The sequence below is a fragment of the Chanodichthys erythropterus genome, chromosome 20, assembly GCF_024489055.1.
Source record: "Chanodichthys erythropterus isolate Z2021 chromosome 20, ASM2448905v1, whole genome shotgun sequence".
Classification (NCBI taxonomy): Eukaryota; Metazoa; Chordata; class Actinopteri; order Cypriniformes; family Xenocyprididae; genus Chanodichthys; species Chanodichthys erythropterus.
In genome coordinates, this window is record NC_090240.1 from 33,255,432 (window position 1) to 33,271,855 (window position 16,424).

Consider the following 16,424-nt stretch of genomic DNA (forward strand, 5'->3'; position numbering starts at 1 on the left):
AGTCCACAGTATATTGCACTAGTCTCAGTCGGTGTATCAATCGTCCAGTGTATCGACCTGGTTGGGCAGCAGCAGAGGCAGGTCGATCCCGGCATGTTCTGCGTCGAGAAGGTTAACGGCGTCCGTGGCCGTTGCTGGCAGTTGAGGCGGGTCCGACACGAGCGAGGGGGGTTCGGTGGGCAGTTGCGGTTCTCCTGAGTTGCGTAGAGAAAGGGAAAGTGCCAGTGATGGCCTACGGGGGGCTTGAGATGAAGAACAACAGGGTAGAAGCCGTGCCAAAGCCCTCTTGAAATCCCTCATGAACATTGGGTATATAATTGGGTTCATGGTGCTGTTACAGTAGCCCAGCCAGGTGATGGCATCAAAGAAGGAGGGTGGTATACACTCACACACTGCCTGAATGTACAGAATAAAAGGTCTTAGATCACAACATGAATACACAATGTAGCTGAGACTCAATACCAAAGAGGTGGAAAAGGTCAAAGATGTCTAGTACATTGGAAGAGGATGTCGGGATTCCACAAATGAAGAAAGTGAGAGATAGAGACAAAGATGGAGTGCTATTTACACACCATATTGTGTGTGAAAGAGGGCTAGAGACAGACTTGCCCAGAAGCTCAAAATCTGAGCAAAATAAGGGACACAGATGGGGGACGAGATTGTTGAAAACTTGAGAGCAGGATAAGAAAAAATTGCTCAATTAAATGGGAACCTTTCTCTTTGTCAATTTGTCATATTGCAATTAATTTGCTGCTCATCCCATTTTTTTTGTTGCGTGCTTGTTAAGGTCAAGGTAAGGTTAACTTTCAAAGTGAATGAGAGGTTTCTTAAAGGGTTAGTTCACCCAAAAATGAAATTTCTGTCATTAATTACTCCACCCTCACAAACCTGTAAGACCTTTGTTCATCTTTGGAACACAAATTAAGATATTTTTTATTAAATCCGTGAGCTTTCTGTCCTTCGATACACTGCAATGTTATTACCACTTTGAAAGCCCAGAAAGGTAGTTAAGACATCAATAAAATAGTCCATGTGACTACAGTGGTTCAACCTTAATGTTATGAAGTGACGAGAATACTTTTTGTGTGCAAAAATAAAATAAAAATTAAATAACTTTATTCAACAATTTCTTCTCTTCCATGTCTTTCTCCTACGTTGTTTATGTTGTAGATACAGTGCTTTCCTTTTTCTACATCAGAACACTGACTCATTATTGGCTGACACTCTTCACGTGAGCAGCACGACGCATGCATGTTATGCTGACACAGGAGCTGGCTAATACTGAGCCAGCGTTTTGACGAACCACTGTAGTCACATGGACTATCTTAATGATGTCTTTACTACCTTCCTGGGCCTTGAAAGTGGTAATAACTATATTAATTTGTTTTCTAAAAATGAACGAAGGTCTTAAGGGTTTGGAACAACATGAGGGTGAGTAATTAATGACAGAATTTTTTATTTTTGGGTGAACTAACCCTTTAAGTGTGATTTGTGGACTGACCTGTGCCATGTTGGTGATAAAAAAGGGAAGCCAGGCACTGAAGAAGAGACCCAGGAGCACTCCCAGAGTAAGGCTGGCTTTCAGAGCTCTCTTCCTTTGCCTGTGAGCCAGTCTGCGCTCACTGTTCACCGACAACTGAGAAAAAGAGATGGACAGAGAGAAGAATAAATTCATAGAGATTTCACAGTGATCCGCCTGCCAAGAGATGGGTAGTAATGTTACCTTGGCCTGGGGTAATTATTGATGTCTCTCCCTCTCTCAGATGAAAGCTCTTGAAAGTGACAGTGCCTCACAAGGTCTTTGCTATTGTCTTGAAAAGATCTACCCTCCCTTTTCGCCCTTCCTCATCTTCAAATGCCTTATTGCACTCTGACACCCTCATCTTGTCTCTCATTACTTTCTGTTCCAGTCCTCAAAATAAAATTTTCCTTTTCTGCTACATCTCTTTCACCTTTCTTTTTGTGTTTTTTAGGGTACACGAAATTCTCTAGACATCTCTACCTAATGCGTTGTGTGTCAGTAATGCCACAGCCTTCACTTGCGTAAGTGGTGGGTTTGTGAATGAACAATAGTTAGAGTTTGAGCATGCATACTCTCCAAGTGGCTTACTTTGTCAAGAGTTCACGGCAAGTTTGAAGAAAAATTTGCACACATTCTTACACACAGGCCCTGTTACCAACTGGTATTAATATGCATTTTGGTTGATCAAATCACAAGTGGACGACACTAAACACAGGTGTAAATGGTATCCAAAATGTTTTGAGCTTGTCTACTTTTGATCACTTCCAGAGGTAGTCAAAAACTTATTTGACCAGGTTGCTTTCTTAGTGGAATTGCTCATGTGGTCGAATGAGTTCGAACAGCTGCAAAAGACCACCTACTGACCTAATGCGTAAACATTATGGGAAGCGTGCTAGCTAGATGGGATTTAAACTTGTCGGCTGAAGACCTAAGTTTGGTTATAAGATGAAAAATGTACCAAGCACAATGTTCTCTCACCATTCCTGATTTCTAACACACACTCACAGCATTCAGCGAGTCTTGCGACTGTCAGAGCAGAAACAAAAGCTGCTGCTCTTCGTATTTTTTCCATCATCTCCTTTTACGTTCATATGTAAATTGTGTGATCTTATTTTGTCCATTAGATCGAAAGATCTGAAAAACCCATACATTTACCCGCCCATAGACCCTCCTCTTAAAGAAATCGGGACAGAAGTGGTTGAAAGTGGACAAAAGAGATGGATTAAAACACCAGGTGTAAACGGGAATGTGTACTTGTGATTTGATAGACCAAAACACATCTTAATACCAGGTGGAAACAAGGCCCTACATGAAACAATACATCCATCACAGTTTGCATCTAATAATTCTTTTCTGGTACTTGCTACTTGACAAATTGAATTCCTGTCCCAGTGTTTTCTCTGACTCAAGACTTCTCACCGGAGCGTGCCGTGGCTCCTGATGGCTGTAGTCGTCTCCATCATGGACGGCGTGACCTGGAGACGGAGGCCGGGATGGTTCGCCGTGCGAGTGATGTGGGTAAGGAGGATGAGTAAGAGCTTCCACCTGCCGTGCCTGTCTTCTGGCAGCCAACAGGATTCGGCAGTAGGTGAAACAGATGGCTGTTGAGGGCAAGAAGAAGGTGAGAAAGGTCGCCACAAGGGCGAAGGGGAGAGTCACCCGCAGGCGGCACTGTGTGGATGGCGTCCCTGACGTGGAAAGCTGGAAGTATGAAGAAGGGTAGAATGAACTCAACTGCGAGACCGTGGCATTGGCGGGATCGTGCTCGGAAAGGTCTTGCATGCGACCCAGGCTGTGCCAGTCCATCTTGATTGGCAGGAAGGAAGTGAGGGCTGCCAATCCCCAAGCCCCGCCCACCAACAGCAAGGCACGGGGCGGGGTCATGTGCTGCTTGTATCGCAACGGAGAGATGATGAGGAGGTAGCGGTCCAGACTGATGACACACAAGTTGAGGATGGAAGCACTACAGCACATCACGTCGAAGCAAAGCCAGACGGGGCAGAATCCAGGCGCCAGCACCCAGGTCCCGCAGAGCACATTGAGCATAGCAGGGGGCATCACAACCAGAGCCACCATCAAGTCTGAAAGAAAGAGGGACACCAGGAAGCAATTGGAGGTGCAGCGCAGCGACCGATGTGCAAACACCAAGGCGATCAACAAAATGTTCCCACAAGCTGTCACCAGAATTATGAGGGACAGCATGACTGCGAGAAGCCAGGGACCACTGCCGCTGATGCTCCAACTATCAGCGATAGTACCGCTGTCATTGAAGCTCCTGTGAACGTTCAAGGGATCTGCACCTGATGCTGCCTCTACTCGAGGGATAGGTGAGCCACTCATCATTGGAGAGTTGAATAGGACTGTGTGCGCTTCCTCAGGTCTCGATGAAGCAAACACACATCCGGCGCTTTTCAAGTGCATTGAGAGTGATGCTGAATGTGAAACAGTTGATCTGTGGGTCACCTCTATGAAATCTGATGCAGACCTCCTCAGGTGGCGAAAAAGATCAAGATGTCCCGTTTATAGTAATTCTTTCCATCTTTCCCTTGGCAAGGTTGGTGATTTCACTCCCTCTGTGCGCCTCAGTCACATCAGTGCAAGGATATTCAGCTGCCATCACTCCATTTGTTAATGTGAGATGAGCAAAGCAATAAAATGACACATTTCCTTGTCAACAGTCTGGCTTCTTCAATGCTTAGCACCAGTATGAGCAATTCTGTGCTTGTCAGAGTATTTCAAAGCTACGTGTCATGATGACACTCTTTGGGGGAGGGCAACTGAGAGGTGGGTTTTTAGTACAAGAGTGTGTGAGAAAGAGAGGGAGTGTTACAAGAGCAAGACTACCGTATAGATATTTTTAGATGGGTGAATTAAAAAACAAACTTATCTCGGTCCGGTTCTTCCCAGTGAGGTGGATTTCTGTTTGCTTTCTATGCATTTTTATGAGCTTGACGTTCTTTATTCAGTAATTCTGTGGCTGTAATTGAGTAAAAGGCAGCGGACGAGTGCACTAGAGTTAACTGTGTTGGCGTCTTTGCTGTTCCTTATGCCCTCCTAATCCCTGTATCGTCCACTTCAGGGTGCCTGCAGGATCCACACTCTGCCGCTGGGCATAAAGCGTGTCTGAGTATCGCACTCTTAATGCGACTTTATGCACATTCACAGCCAATCATTATTCAGGGTTAATTGAAGCAAGCAGTTAACATCTTACAGAAGGCTTATGTAAATGTGTGAGACAATATGCAAACAAATCTTATTTTACAAGACCATTTGTGCATGTAAACATTTTATTTTTCTGTATCTTGACTATTTGTGATAATTGGTACCTTTACAAATAATATATGTATGGGAGTTATGGAAATTATGAGTCATTGTGCATAAACTTCCAAATGCATAACTCATTGTTTGGTTTGGGTCTATTTTTTGTAGAAATCAATTGCATGCTATAGTGCTTAAATTAGAACAGAGAAAGAATCAAAGGGTTTTGAAATTAAAGTTTATTCCAAAAGAGAAGCTGAAAAGACGGTCTTCCAAAACTGGTGTGAATACCTTTGACAAATGCAAGAGATGATACATTTAATATTTGTAATTTTATAAGCATAAACATGCCTGCAACCAATCTCTGAAGCCTTACTTCTGAACAAGATCATGCATGGAAACTTATTTTGATATGTACTTTTACCTTTAGGTACAAAGCAACAATACAAAAAAAAACAAACAAAAAAAAAACAGTGCAATTATGAATAGCACGGAGGAATAAAAACATGTATGCTTGTACTTCACTACTGGAGAACTGTCACCATGCCAACACTGCTCTGGACACACTGCAGGTTTTTTGCTTTAGGCATAGTAAGTGCACTAGTTTTGCATGGTTGCCAAAAATCATCTTAACCTGGGTCAAAAGGCAGATGACAGTGTGGGCTGCTATCACTGGGGTTATAATAGAAGCCTATGATTTTTGAAACGCATGATATTATAGGGACATTTTTTTGTAAATAAAAAAAAAAAAAACACATTCATATCATCCTTAGCAAACTTCAAATCTTTATAATTTTATTAAATAAACACAGACTGTCCTGTACAAGAACATGTATATTATGGAGAGAGAAAGAAGACAACCAGTCTGACAATGAAGTCAGGCTTCAATTAAGAAAAGCAAGGCAGATGACCGAATCCATAACTGATGCAACTCTACTGCTCCTAAAACAAGAGAAAACAGCAGTCAGGATTTTAAACACTTTAACTGATATTCAAATGTCTTGAGCACATGCACATGATCTTATATTAAAGCTAGCAAACAATCCAGCATGTATAAAAGATACAAACTGATGTAAAGAGAGAACATGTACACCAAAGAAAAGCATGCATACAAACTTTATTGGATTGGTACATAAGATGACTTAAATCTTAGGAGTACACGGATCATCTACATGCATAAAAATATTCTGGCTGCATAATCATATTCCAATGACACTGTCACATAATAGGACATTATTAAAATTAAGTAATTAAAAACATAAATGATTAAAAGTTCTGAATATGGCATGTTTTTTTTTTTTTAAATAAGCCATGTGTCCACATGAACGCGGGTATTTTCAAAAACAGCGTTTTCTGTGCGGTTTGTCCACACGCAAACACAATATTCGGTCACTGAAACTGATCATTTTTGAAAACTCCTTACAGGGTGAAGATTAACTCCATTTGCAGTGAAACTAGAGATTTTAGCTTGTGACGTCAGAACCGGAAATGGTGATAACCTTTTTTCCAGGATTCTGATTGGCTAGCATGGCTTTATAGTTAGGGTTATATCGCCACCTGTTGGTTTGGCATGCTCTTGACTGCTTCATGGCGTATTTTTGCGTTTTCATGTGGACGTTTTTTTTTTTTTTTTTTTTAAACGAGGAAAAACACGTTCCCGTGTATGTGTGAATTAGGCTACGAACATAAATTACTATATAGATGGGCAACAGTATATTTTTGTCAGGGTTACTATCATTAAACTAAAGCCATAAAAAAAATTAAGCTAGCAACATTTTTCATTTTCATTTAGTTTATGTTAAAGTACTAAAATAACTTAATAAAACTACAAATATACATTAAAAAAAAGGAAGAAAAAGTTACTAAAACTTTCAATTAAAATGAAAACAGAAAAAAAAGAAATAAAATCCCATTCAAAATGTGAACATAACAGTATATCAAAATGATAAAATAACACTGATTTTATTTTAGAAATCATTCATAAAAATATTTTCATACACTTACATTTAGGATAATTATGGGCCAAGCACAAACAGTGTTCATGAGTTAGTTTTCTTATTATCAATTATTATTTTAATTTATCTGCCATAGGAGTCTATGACAGCCCACAGAACAGTCTGTAGGAAAATTATGAAATTTGGCACACTTATAGAGGTGGTCATAAATAGTAATCTGACCAAATTTGGGGTCTCTAGTTCTATGCATGTTTTGACAAATGAACCCAAGGTCTCCAATGCAAGCAGATATTTTTGCCACACAGACATGAACTGTACGATAACAGTGAGATTTGATCAACAAATAGTATCTATTAATTAAAAAACACAAACCTTAGCAACATTACTGTGCAGTACATAATGTGATCTCAAGTCATTCTGGCAGTTTGAATACGCCATGCCAAGACCTAGTCCTGTACCAAAGGCAATGGGTGACGTCCGGCCTGCAAAAACATCTTAATGTTAACATAGATGAAGACATATCTAATAAGTCTGGTATAGTATAAAATACTTACGCTTGAAGAATACAACAGAGAACACAATTCCTAGACCCAGACCGGTACCTACAGGAGAAAACCATTAGACTACATTACAAAATTACTCTTGCATGTGGTTCTGTGATGGTGTTAGATTGCAACACAATGGTCTTTTAAGGAAAAACCATGATAATATCATGGTACAAATGGATGAAAACAGTCTAAAATGCTCTAAAACATCGATTTACTATTGCATCATGTCCAAAATACGACAGTAATTATCCATAGTGCTAGTAGTATATTACTATCATAGTAGCTAGTGACATACTAAGCTCTGTCGAGATTACTGATAGGCGGTCCTAGCAGTAATTCACCTAGTGCCTTTTTTTAACACAAAAACAATATTTCTCAAAGCCTAACACACTCTCGAAACATAACGAGTTACCTACGTACACAGGATTTATGGGTGTACCGCACAGAACGCCGTCTAGTTAGAAAGTTCACTACGTTTTGAGTCCAATCCCTGTGTGTGAGCGTCTTATCAATGACCCGAGTGCCCTACACGAAGCTGACCGCCTGCCGCAAACTAACGCAGATTATTAAATAAAACGAATCCTTACCGACTTTAATTGCGCAGTCTGCGAGGCAGCGATCCCACTTTTGGCCGAGCTCTTTCTCAGACATGATGACAGCAGTGGTAGTAGGGATGACTTTGGCTTGAAGGCTGCTCTAGTACGCTGTCATACTTTCCTTCACCGACAGTGGAGGAGTACATCCATGCAATATGATGGCGCCGCCAGCTGGACAGGCGGGGAAATAATGCAAGTTTGACTAATATGATTGACGCCCATCTGAATATTATGACTTGATATTGATGACATATTTTAATGGAAATTCTGTATTAAAGCGTTAGTTCACTCAAAAAAATAAAATAATGTCATTAATTACTCACCCTCTTGTTGTTCCAAAAAGATTTTCGTTCATCTTCAGAACACAAATTAAGATATTTTCGTTGAAATCTGATGGCTCAATGAGGCCTGCATAAGGAGCAATGACATTTCCTCTCTCAAGGTCCATTAATGTACTAAAAACATATTTAAATCAGTTCACGTTTAATATTAATATTATAAAGCGACTAGAATATTTTAGGTGCGCCAAAAAATGAAATAACGACTTATTTAGCGATGGCCGATTTCAAAACACTGCTTCAGGAAGCTTTGGAGCGTTATGAATCAGCGTTATGAATCATGATTCAAATCGCGTGTCAAACTGCTGAAATCACGTGACTTTGGCGCTTCGAACCACTGATTCGACACAAAAGATTCATAATGCTCCGAAGCTTCCTGAAGCAGTGTTTTGAAATCGGCCATCACTAAATAAGTCGTTATTTTGTTTTTTTGGTGCACCAAAAATATTCTCATCGCTTTATAATATTAATATTGAACCACTGTACTCACATGAACTGATTTAAATATGTTTTTAGTATGGATCTTGAGAGAGGAAATTGCTGGCGATGCAGGCCTCACTGAATGTTGTTGACGCAAGAGTGGACATTGTTACGTGAACGCACGTTGGAGATGAATATTTTGTAAATAAAGTGGTAAATTCTGTTTTTTTGCCCTTATTTTGGGTGAACTAACCCTTTAATCAATAATATCAAGGAATGAAATCAAGGCATGTTTATTACAGCTTGATAATCAGCCATTTTAATTTATATTTAAAAATAATAATACATTTTAAGTAAGAAAACTAAATAAAATGAGATTTAAATAGATCCAGTCCTCCAAACTGGCCGTTTTGATACAAAAGCAAATCATATACAAAAAAATATTAAATGTAATCAAATGCTTGATTTCTGTAGATTTAAAAAGTTTGCTTTTATAACTATTTAGTGATATGAACTGTCACATGGTGGTTTCTAGGTTTAGAAAACTACAAAACATTCATACATTATCAAACTTGATTATGATTCATCACATAAATGTCAACCTTATGATAAAAAACAGGTTTAAAGTTGAATATTTCTATTTTATTTTACATACTGAGTTATACAAAATAACAACTGTGGTACATACGATTGCTTTCCTGAGATGAAAATACGACAACTTACAATAAAAAGACTGGCAAATGTTGAGTGGCGATTTAAAGAGGATTCTCGTCATCACTGTGGAAGTGTGCTGTACATGTGACACGACGTACAAGATCATCACATCAAACTGTTTACAGATGCAATACTGCTGATACATACAACTTTATTATCAATACAACTATCTTATGCTGAGGTTAGTTAATAGGTCTGTTAATAATCTGTTTTCACATATGCAGAATACTACAAACACATTAGATAGCTGTCAATTTAATCATGTGACCTACGAAGATCTATAAACCCGCTGAAGGTAAAGCTACGAATCTCATTTTAAAATTTTTTTTTTTTTTTTTTTGGGGGGAAAATGCTAATAGAAATAGAGGCAGAATTGATCTATAATGCACATTTGCAATTTGCATTGCAGCTATTAAGTGTCTATTATTGAAACTGAGCTTTCCTGAACAAAAACATCAGCATCAATAACAATAAACATCAGAAAGTGCATCATTGGGCAGCAGGAAGCTACTGTAAACCACTGCCAGGACAGTTCAAAAGAACACTAGAAAACCTAATAAAGATTTTAACATCACCCGACATACAAATATACAAACTGCCATCTAACATTTCCTCTATTGGGACTCCTGTTTGTCAGGGGTCTTGGCCACCGTCTCTGGTGGGTTTTTCTCCTCTCTATTCGGCCTCACGGTGCTGCTGCTGATGGACAGAAGATCCCTGAGCTCCTTGTTTTCAATCTGCATCAACACAAATAAATAGATTATATTAACATACACTTAATAATTAGCAATATTACTGGTTTGACTGAATGAAGCTAAATTATGACTATTTTCTTCTGTGGAGCAGAATTTAACTGTTTCATAATGAATAAACTTTACAGTTATTAAACTGGACTGAATCAACACTGAAATGAATTGAGCTTCTTTACAGCAGAATTTGAACTGGTCTCATGTGAAGTTTTCATCGTTAATTCTGTTACTTCTATGTTATGTGAAGCTGCTTTAAAACAATTTCTATTGTATAAAGTGCTATAAAAATAAAGGTGACATACAAAAGCATCATTTATAAGCATCTCATGTGGCAAATTCAAATAAAGCCATTACTTCAAGCTGTGCCAGTCGCTCTTTCACAGAGCAGTAGTGCTGGTCGTCCATCTGTACAGCTTGACGCATAACTTGACCCATTTCACAGATTCGTTCCAACTGGTTTTGAACCTCCTGGAAAAAAAGGGTTATTTAAGGTTTTATTCTGCCTCATTTTTGAACACTGAATCAGACTTATTTTGAAGTGCCTCTATTATGCTATTTTAAAGATAGCTTATTTCGATTTAGAGGTCTCAGGTTTACATGCAGGTCAAAAAGCACTTTAATTTTCTCATAATATAGAATGCAGCACCATCTCTTTTCTCACTGAAACGGTTCAGTAAAAGATTTGTACGGAGCCCCGCACATGACATGCAAGAAAAAATCATGTGCACAACCTACTATGTCGTTCCCTGGATTTGCTAAATCGTGCACACAATTTACTATTTTGCTCCCTCGATTTGCTAAATCATGTGCACGTTTTACTATTTCGTTCCCTCGATTCGCTAAATCATGCAGACGTTTTACTATCTCGTTCCCTCGATTTGTTAAACCGTGCACACGACTTACTATTTTGTTCCCTCTATTTGTTAAACCGTGCGCATGTTTTACTATCTCGTTCCCTCGATTTGTTAAACCGTGCACACGACTTACTATTTTGTTCCCTCCATTTGTTAAACCGTGCGCATGTTTTACTATCTCGTTCCCTCGATTTGTTAAACCGTGCACACGACTTACTATTTTGTTCCCTCGATTTACTAAATCGTGCAGACATTTTACTATTTTGCTCCCTCGATTTGTTAAACCGTGCGCATGTTTTACTATTTTGTTCCCTCGATTTACTAAATCGCACGGACGTTTTACTATTTCGTTCCCTCCATTTGTTAAACCGTGCGCATGTTTTACTATTTTGTTCCCTCGATTTACTAAATCGTGCAGACGTTTTACTATTTCGTTCCCTCGATTTGTTAAACCGTGCGCATGTTTTACTATTTCACTCCCTCGATTTGTTAAACCGTGCGCATGTTTTACTATTTTGTTCCCTCGATTTACTAAATCGTGCAGACGTTTTACTATTTCGTTCCCTCGATTTGTTAAACCGTGCGCATGTTTTACTATTTCACTCCCTCGATTTGTTAAACCGTGCACACGACTTACTATTTTGTTCCCTCGATTTACTAAATCGTGCGGACATTTTACTATTTTGCTCCCTCGATTTGTTAAACCGTGCGCATGTTTTACTATTTTGTTCCCTCGATTTACTAAATCGTGCGGACATTTTACTATTTTGCTCCCTCGATTTGTTAAACCGTGCACATGTTTTACTATTTTGTTCCCTCGATTTACTAAATCACGCGGACGTTTTACTATTTCGTTCCCTCCATTTGTTAAACCGTGCGCATGTTTTACTATTTTGTTCCCTCGATTTACTAAATCATGCGGACGTTTTACTATTTCGTTCCCTCGATTTGTTAAACTGTGCGCATGTTTTACTATTTCACTCCTTCGATTTGTTAAACCGTGCGCATGTTTTACTATTTTGTTCCCTCGATTTACTAAATCGTGCGGACGTTTTACTATTTCGTTCCCTCGATTTGTTGAACCATGCACACATTTTACTATTTTGTTCCCTCGATTTGCTAAATCATGTGCACGATTTACTATTTCGTTCCCTCGATTTGTTAAACTGTGCACGTTTTACTATTTTGTTCCCTCGATTTACTAAATCGTGCGGACGTTTTACTATTTCGTTCCCTCGATTTGTTAAACCGTGCACATGTTTTACTATCTCGTTCCCTCGATTTACTAAATCGTGCGGACATTTTACTATTTTGCTCCCTCGATTTGTTAAACCGTGCGCATGTTTTACTATTTTGTTCCCTCGATTTACTAAATCGTGCGGACATTTTACTATTTTGCTCCCTCGATTTGTTAAACCGTGCACGTTTTACTATTTTGTTCCCTCGATTTACTAAATCGTGCAGACGTTTTACTATTTCGTTCCCTCCATTTGTTAAACCGTGCGCATGTTTTACTATTTTGTTCCCTCGATTTACTAAATTGTGCAGACGTTTTACTATTTCGTTCCCTCGATTTGTTAAACCGTGCGCATGTTTTACTATTTTGTTCCCTCGATTTACTAAATCACGCGGACGTTTTACTATTTCGTTCCCTCCATTTGTTAAACCGTGCGCATGTTTTACTATTTTGTTCCCTCGATTTACTAAATCATGCGGACGTTTTACTATTTCGTTCCCTCGATTTGTTAAACTGTGCTCATGTTTTACTATTTCACTCCTTCGATTTGTTAAACCGTGCGCATGTTTTACTATTTTGTTCCCTCGATTTACTAAATCACGCAGACGTTTTACTATTTCGTTCCCTCGATTTGTTAAACCGTGCACGTTTTACTATTTTGTTCCCTCGATTTACTAAATCGTGCGGACGTTTTACTATTTCGTTCCCTCGATTTGTTGAACCATGCACACATTTTACTATTTTGTTCCCTCGATTTGCTAAATCATGTGCACGATTTACTATTTCGTTCCCTCGATTTGTTAAACTGTGCACGTTTTACTATTTTGTTCCCTCGATTTACTAAATCGTGCGGACGTTTTACTATTTCGTTCCCTCGATTTGTTAAACCGTGCACATGTTTTACTATTTTGTTCCCTCGATTTACTAAATCGTGCGGACGTTTTACTATTTCGTTCCCTCGATTTGTTAAACCGTGCGCATGTTTTACTATTTTGTTCCCTCGATTTACTAAATTGTGCGGACGTTTTACTATTTCACTCCCTCGATTTGCCAAATCATGCAGACGTTTTACTATTTCATTCCCTCGATTTGTTAAACCATGCACACATTTTACTATTTTGTTCCCTCGATTTGCTAAATCATGTGCACGATTTACTATTTCGTTCCCTCGATTTGCCAAATAGTGTGCACAACTTACTTTTTCATTTAGTCAATTTACTAAATCGTGTGGAAGTTTTACTATTTTGTTCCCTCGATTTGCTAAATCGTGTGGATGTTTTACTATTTAATTTCCTCAATTTGTTAAATTGTGCACACAATTTACCAATTCATTTCCTCTATTTATAAATCGTGCGCATGATTTACCATTTCATTCCCTTGATTTGCTAAATCGTGCAGATGTTTTACTATTTTGTTCCGATTGTTCAGATGGCACAGTCTGTTGTGATTAATCGATCGCTTACAGCGTGTCCAAAACCAAACGCCCATTACCATAGCCTGAAGATCATAAGCTGGCATTATGCAAATTTCTAACAAACCTACGTAGGTTTGATAAGGAAGTAAGACTGGAATTACTGATGACTCGTTTCAGCATTTCAGAATCAATACTTTATTTTAGAAAACTAACTTTATTTGTAATGCACTTTGCAGACCTTTATTCACAAACAGCTACATTACACACCACATGAAATGTAATATCCAAAAAAGCATAACAGGGGCACTTTAAAGGAAAGACAACTTATGAAATGCAAACTAATAAGAAAGCAAAGGTTCGGCACCTTGGCGTGATCATGGTGAAGGTTGAGCACAGGTTTGGTATCCAGCTCTTTCTTTTCCATCATCAGCTGAAGCATCTGCTTCCGGTATCGGCCCATGATCAGCTCTAAAGCGTACTGGTGTTCCTCCAGAGAGAGCCAGAGCTCTGTGAACAGCACAAAGAGTTGAATCAACGATTCGTTTTACAAATGTGAGACTCTTTGAAGAAACTCAAGCCGCCTTGCCTCTGTTCTCCTGCTGGAGATCTTTGATTTGGGTGTTCTCCTGGTTTAGCAGGACATGAGGTTTGTATCTGGACAGCTCCTGATACTCTGTGCCTTCCTCCGTGTACTAAAGACAGGAAAAACAGAACATCATATTGGGTAAATATTGTTTAATCTTCAACTGATCATGTAAATAATCATCAACAATAATAACTGTCTATATGTGTGTGTGTTTATATATATAATTTTTGCAGTGTCTACTACATTCAGATCTTACCCATTATAAGCCACATACTATGCAACACTCAAGGTCTCATATTGTGCAATGCACATGCAATAACACACACAACTGTAATTCGTCCAGGGCATGCATTTAGAGGTCATACATAGGCTCTGTATGCCGGTCAGTAAGAGATTTCATATCATGCCTTGTCAGGGAGAGTGTTTCCGACCTCCTTCATGCTGTGGATCTTCTGGCTGAGGACGCTCGACTGATCGATGAGACTCTCCGCGGCCGTGTCGTGCTCCTTCAGCCGCTCCAGAAGCGTCCGCGCGTCGCCGAGCACCTTCTCCAGCGAGCACGACATCATCACCGGCTTGAGTTAGTCAACAGAACGAGCGATTCACTGAAACTACACCGCTGTCCTTATCGAGCGCGATGCATAACAGTAGTAATATAACAATGTTGACATATATTACATATTTACTTCCTTATATCGAGCACAACGGGTAAGTCTATTAAGATAATCGATCAAGGAAATCTGTCAACTAACAAACTAAAGGAACTTCCTGTACTAGTCAACGTCAAATACGTCAACCCTTTTGTTTTGAACCATTTGTTTTCAAAATAAAAGTTTGGGTAAAAATATAAGTACTCAAATTAATTTTTAATTAATATATTTTTGGAGTCAGAAAAATAATCTTAATTCAAACAGAAAACAATATTATTTTTCTTAACCGATTGGCAGATTATTTTGCTTGTTTGAAGCAAAAACTCAATTAATTCTGACTTCTTTTTTTTTTCCAGAAAATAAGACATGCCTCAGCCATTCATAAAACAGGTACTATTACTTCCTGTAATAATATACCCAAAATGTACATTGTTAACAAATTAACATCATACTTTTTACAAAATATTTAAAAAAAAACTTTTTTATATACTTTGATGATGACCAGAAAGTTTGAAGTTTTATAAGCTTTAAGTTTGAAGGTTTTGAAGGCAATGCAGTCTTTTAGAAAACAGACAGAGAGAGAGATAGAGAGAGAGAGAGAGAGAGAGAGAGAGAGAAAGATAAGGTGTTAGCATGTTTTAACACAATGCTAAGATGTTTCTAGCATTAATTCAACACATTTGTTTCAACACATTAATTCAACACATTTGTTTCAACACATTATCTGCATTTCATTTTGAAGGCTGTGTCCTCCAGAGGTCGCATTTGAAGGCTGCATTGTCATTGAGGAGGTCTCATTTAAGAAAAGTAACCAAAGATTGCAAAGTAAGAAAGCAATTACAGTATTTTACACCTCACAATGAATATCAGTCGATTTCATTACAGTTACTTTTCTTAAATAAGACATCCTTTATGACGAATGCGGAATATTCAAATGTGACCTCTTGAGGATGCAGCCTCTGTAATGAGATGCAGCTGCTGTTAACATGTTTTAACATATTGCTAGCATGTTTTAGTACATTGCTATCAAGAATTAGCACATTGAAAACGTGTTTAAACACATCTTTAACAAGTTTTAACACATTGCTAACATGCATTAGCATTTTGCTTGCATGATTAATGTTTCTAATGTTTTAACATTGCTAACACGAATAAGCATAATGCTAACACGAATAAGCATAATGCTAGCATGTTTTAGCACACTGCTAGCATGTTTTAGCATTTTGCTTGCATTTTTTAATACACTGCCATCAAGAATTAGCACATTGAAAAGTGTTTAAACACATCGTTAACAAGTTTTAACACATTGATAACATGCATTAGCACGTTTGCAAGCATGTTTTAGCATTTTGTTTGCATGATTAACGTTTGTAATGTTTTAACTTGTTGCTAACATGAATTAGCACATTGCTAGCATGTTTTAGTATTTTGCTTGCATGATTAACGTTCCTAATGTTTTAACATGTTATGAAACATGCATTAATTAACTTGTTTTAACATGTTACCATTCTTTAACACATTGTTAACATGCATTAGCACTTTGCAAGCATGTTTTAGCATTTTGCTTGCATGATTAATGTTTC

General features: G+C 38.4%; 3 protein-coding genes across 4 annotated transcripts; all 3 read right to left on the reverse strand.

Annotated features, from left to right (window-relative positions):
- Window positions 1-15: 15 nt before the first annotated feature.
- Window positions 16-4,858, reverse strand: htr6 (5-hydroxytryptamine (serotonin) receptor 6). The gene is made up of 3 exons (XM_067370718.1): window positions 2,942-4,858; window positions 1,502-1,636; window positions 16-396 (listed from the first exon to the last, which is right to left on the reverse strand). The coding sequence occupies exons 1-3, from the start codon at window positions 3,941-3,943 to the stop codon at window positions 37-39; spliced, it is 1,497 nt and encodes a 498-aa protein (XP_067226819.1). The 5' UTR covers window positions 3,944-4,858; the 3' UTR covers window positions 16-36.
- Window positions 4,859-5,043: 185 nt separating this feature from the next.
- Window positions 5,044-8,024, reverse strand: micos10 (mitochondrial contact site and cristae organizing system subunit 10). Its single transcript, XM_067370717.1, has 4 exons — window positions 7,871-8,024; window positions 7,290-7,337; window positions 7,108-7,217; window positions 5,044-5,722 (listed from the first exon to the last, which is right to left on the reverse strand). Exons 1-4 carry the CDS (start codon window positions 7,932-7,934, stop codon window positions 5,714-5,716), a joined length of 231 nt encoding a protein of 76 aa, XP_067226818.1. The 5' UTR covers window positions 7,935-8,024; the 3' UTR covers window positions 5,044-5,713.
- A 1,215-nt stretch (window positions 8,025-9,239) lies between these two features.
- sike1 (suppressor of IKBKE 1) lies at window positions 9,240-14,961 on the reverse strand. Of its 2 annotated transcripts, none has more exons than XM_067371197.1 (5): window positions 14,623-14,961; window positions 14,192-14,297; window positions 13,970-14,112; window positions 10,455-10,568; window positions 9,240-10,088 (listed from the first exon to the last, which is right to left on the reverse strand). In XM_067371197.1, exons 1-5 carry the CDS (start codon window positions 14,758-14,760, stop codon window positions 9,966-9,968), a joined length of 624 nt encoding a protein of 207 aa, XP_067227298.1. In that variant the 5' UTR covers window positions 14,761-14,961; the 3' UTR covers window positions 9,240-9,965. The 2 variants fall into 2 exon arrangements, with proteins under 2 accessions (XP_067227298.1, XP_067227297.1); XM_067371196.1 differs by having other exon boundaries at window positions 9,242-10,088; window positions 14,599-14,958.
- Window positions 14,962-16,424: the final 1,463 nt, after the last annotated feature.

Coding starts and splice junctions, on each gene's coding strand:
- htr6 (XM_067370718.1), bottom strand. CDS start 3,943: ATGCACTTGAAAAGCGCCGGATGTGTGTTTGCTTCATCGAGACCTGAG. Junction 1,637..2,941: donor AGGAGCCACGGCACGCTCCG/GTGAGAAGTCTT, acceptor TCTTTTTCTCAG/TTGTCGGTGAACAGTGAGCG. Junction 397..1,501: donor TTATCACCAACATGGCACAG/GTCAGTCCACAA, acceptor CTGTACATTCAG/GCAGTGTGTGAGTGTATACC.
- micos10 (XM_067370717.1), bottom strand. CDS start 7,934: ATGTCTGAGAAAGAGCTCGGCCAAAAGTGGGATCGCTGCCTCGCAGAC. Junction 7,338..7,870: donor AGACTGCGCAATTAAAGTCG/GTAAGGATTCGT, acceptor TTTCTCCTGTAG/GTACCGGTCTGGGTCTAGGA. Junction 7,218..7,289: donor CTCTGTTGTATTCTTCAAGC/GTAAGTATTTTA, acceptor ATGTTTTTGCAG/GCCGGACGTCACCCATTGCC.
- sike1 (XM_067371196.1), bottom strand. CDS start 14,760: ATGATGTCGTGCTCGCTGGAGAAGGTGCTCGGCGACGCGCGGACGCTT. Junction 14,298..14,598: donor GAAACACTCTCCCTGACAAG/GCATGATATGAA, acceptor TCCTGTCTTTAG/TACACGGAGGAAGGCACAGA. Junction 10,089..10,454: donor AGCGACTGGCACAGCTTGAA/GTAATGGCTTTA, acceptor GTGTTGATGCAG/ATTGAAAACAAGGAGCTCAG.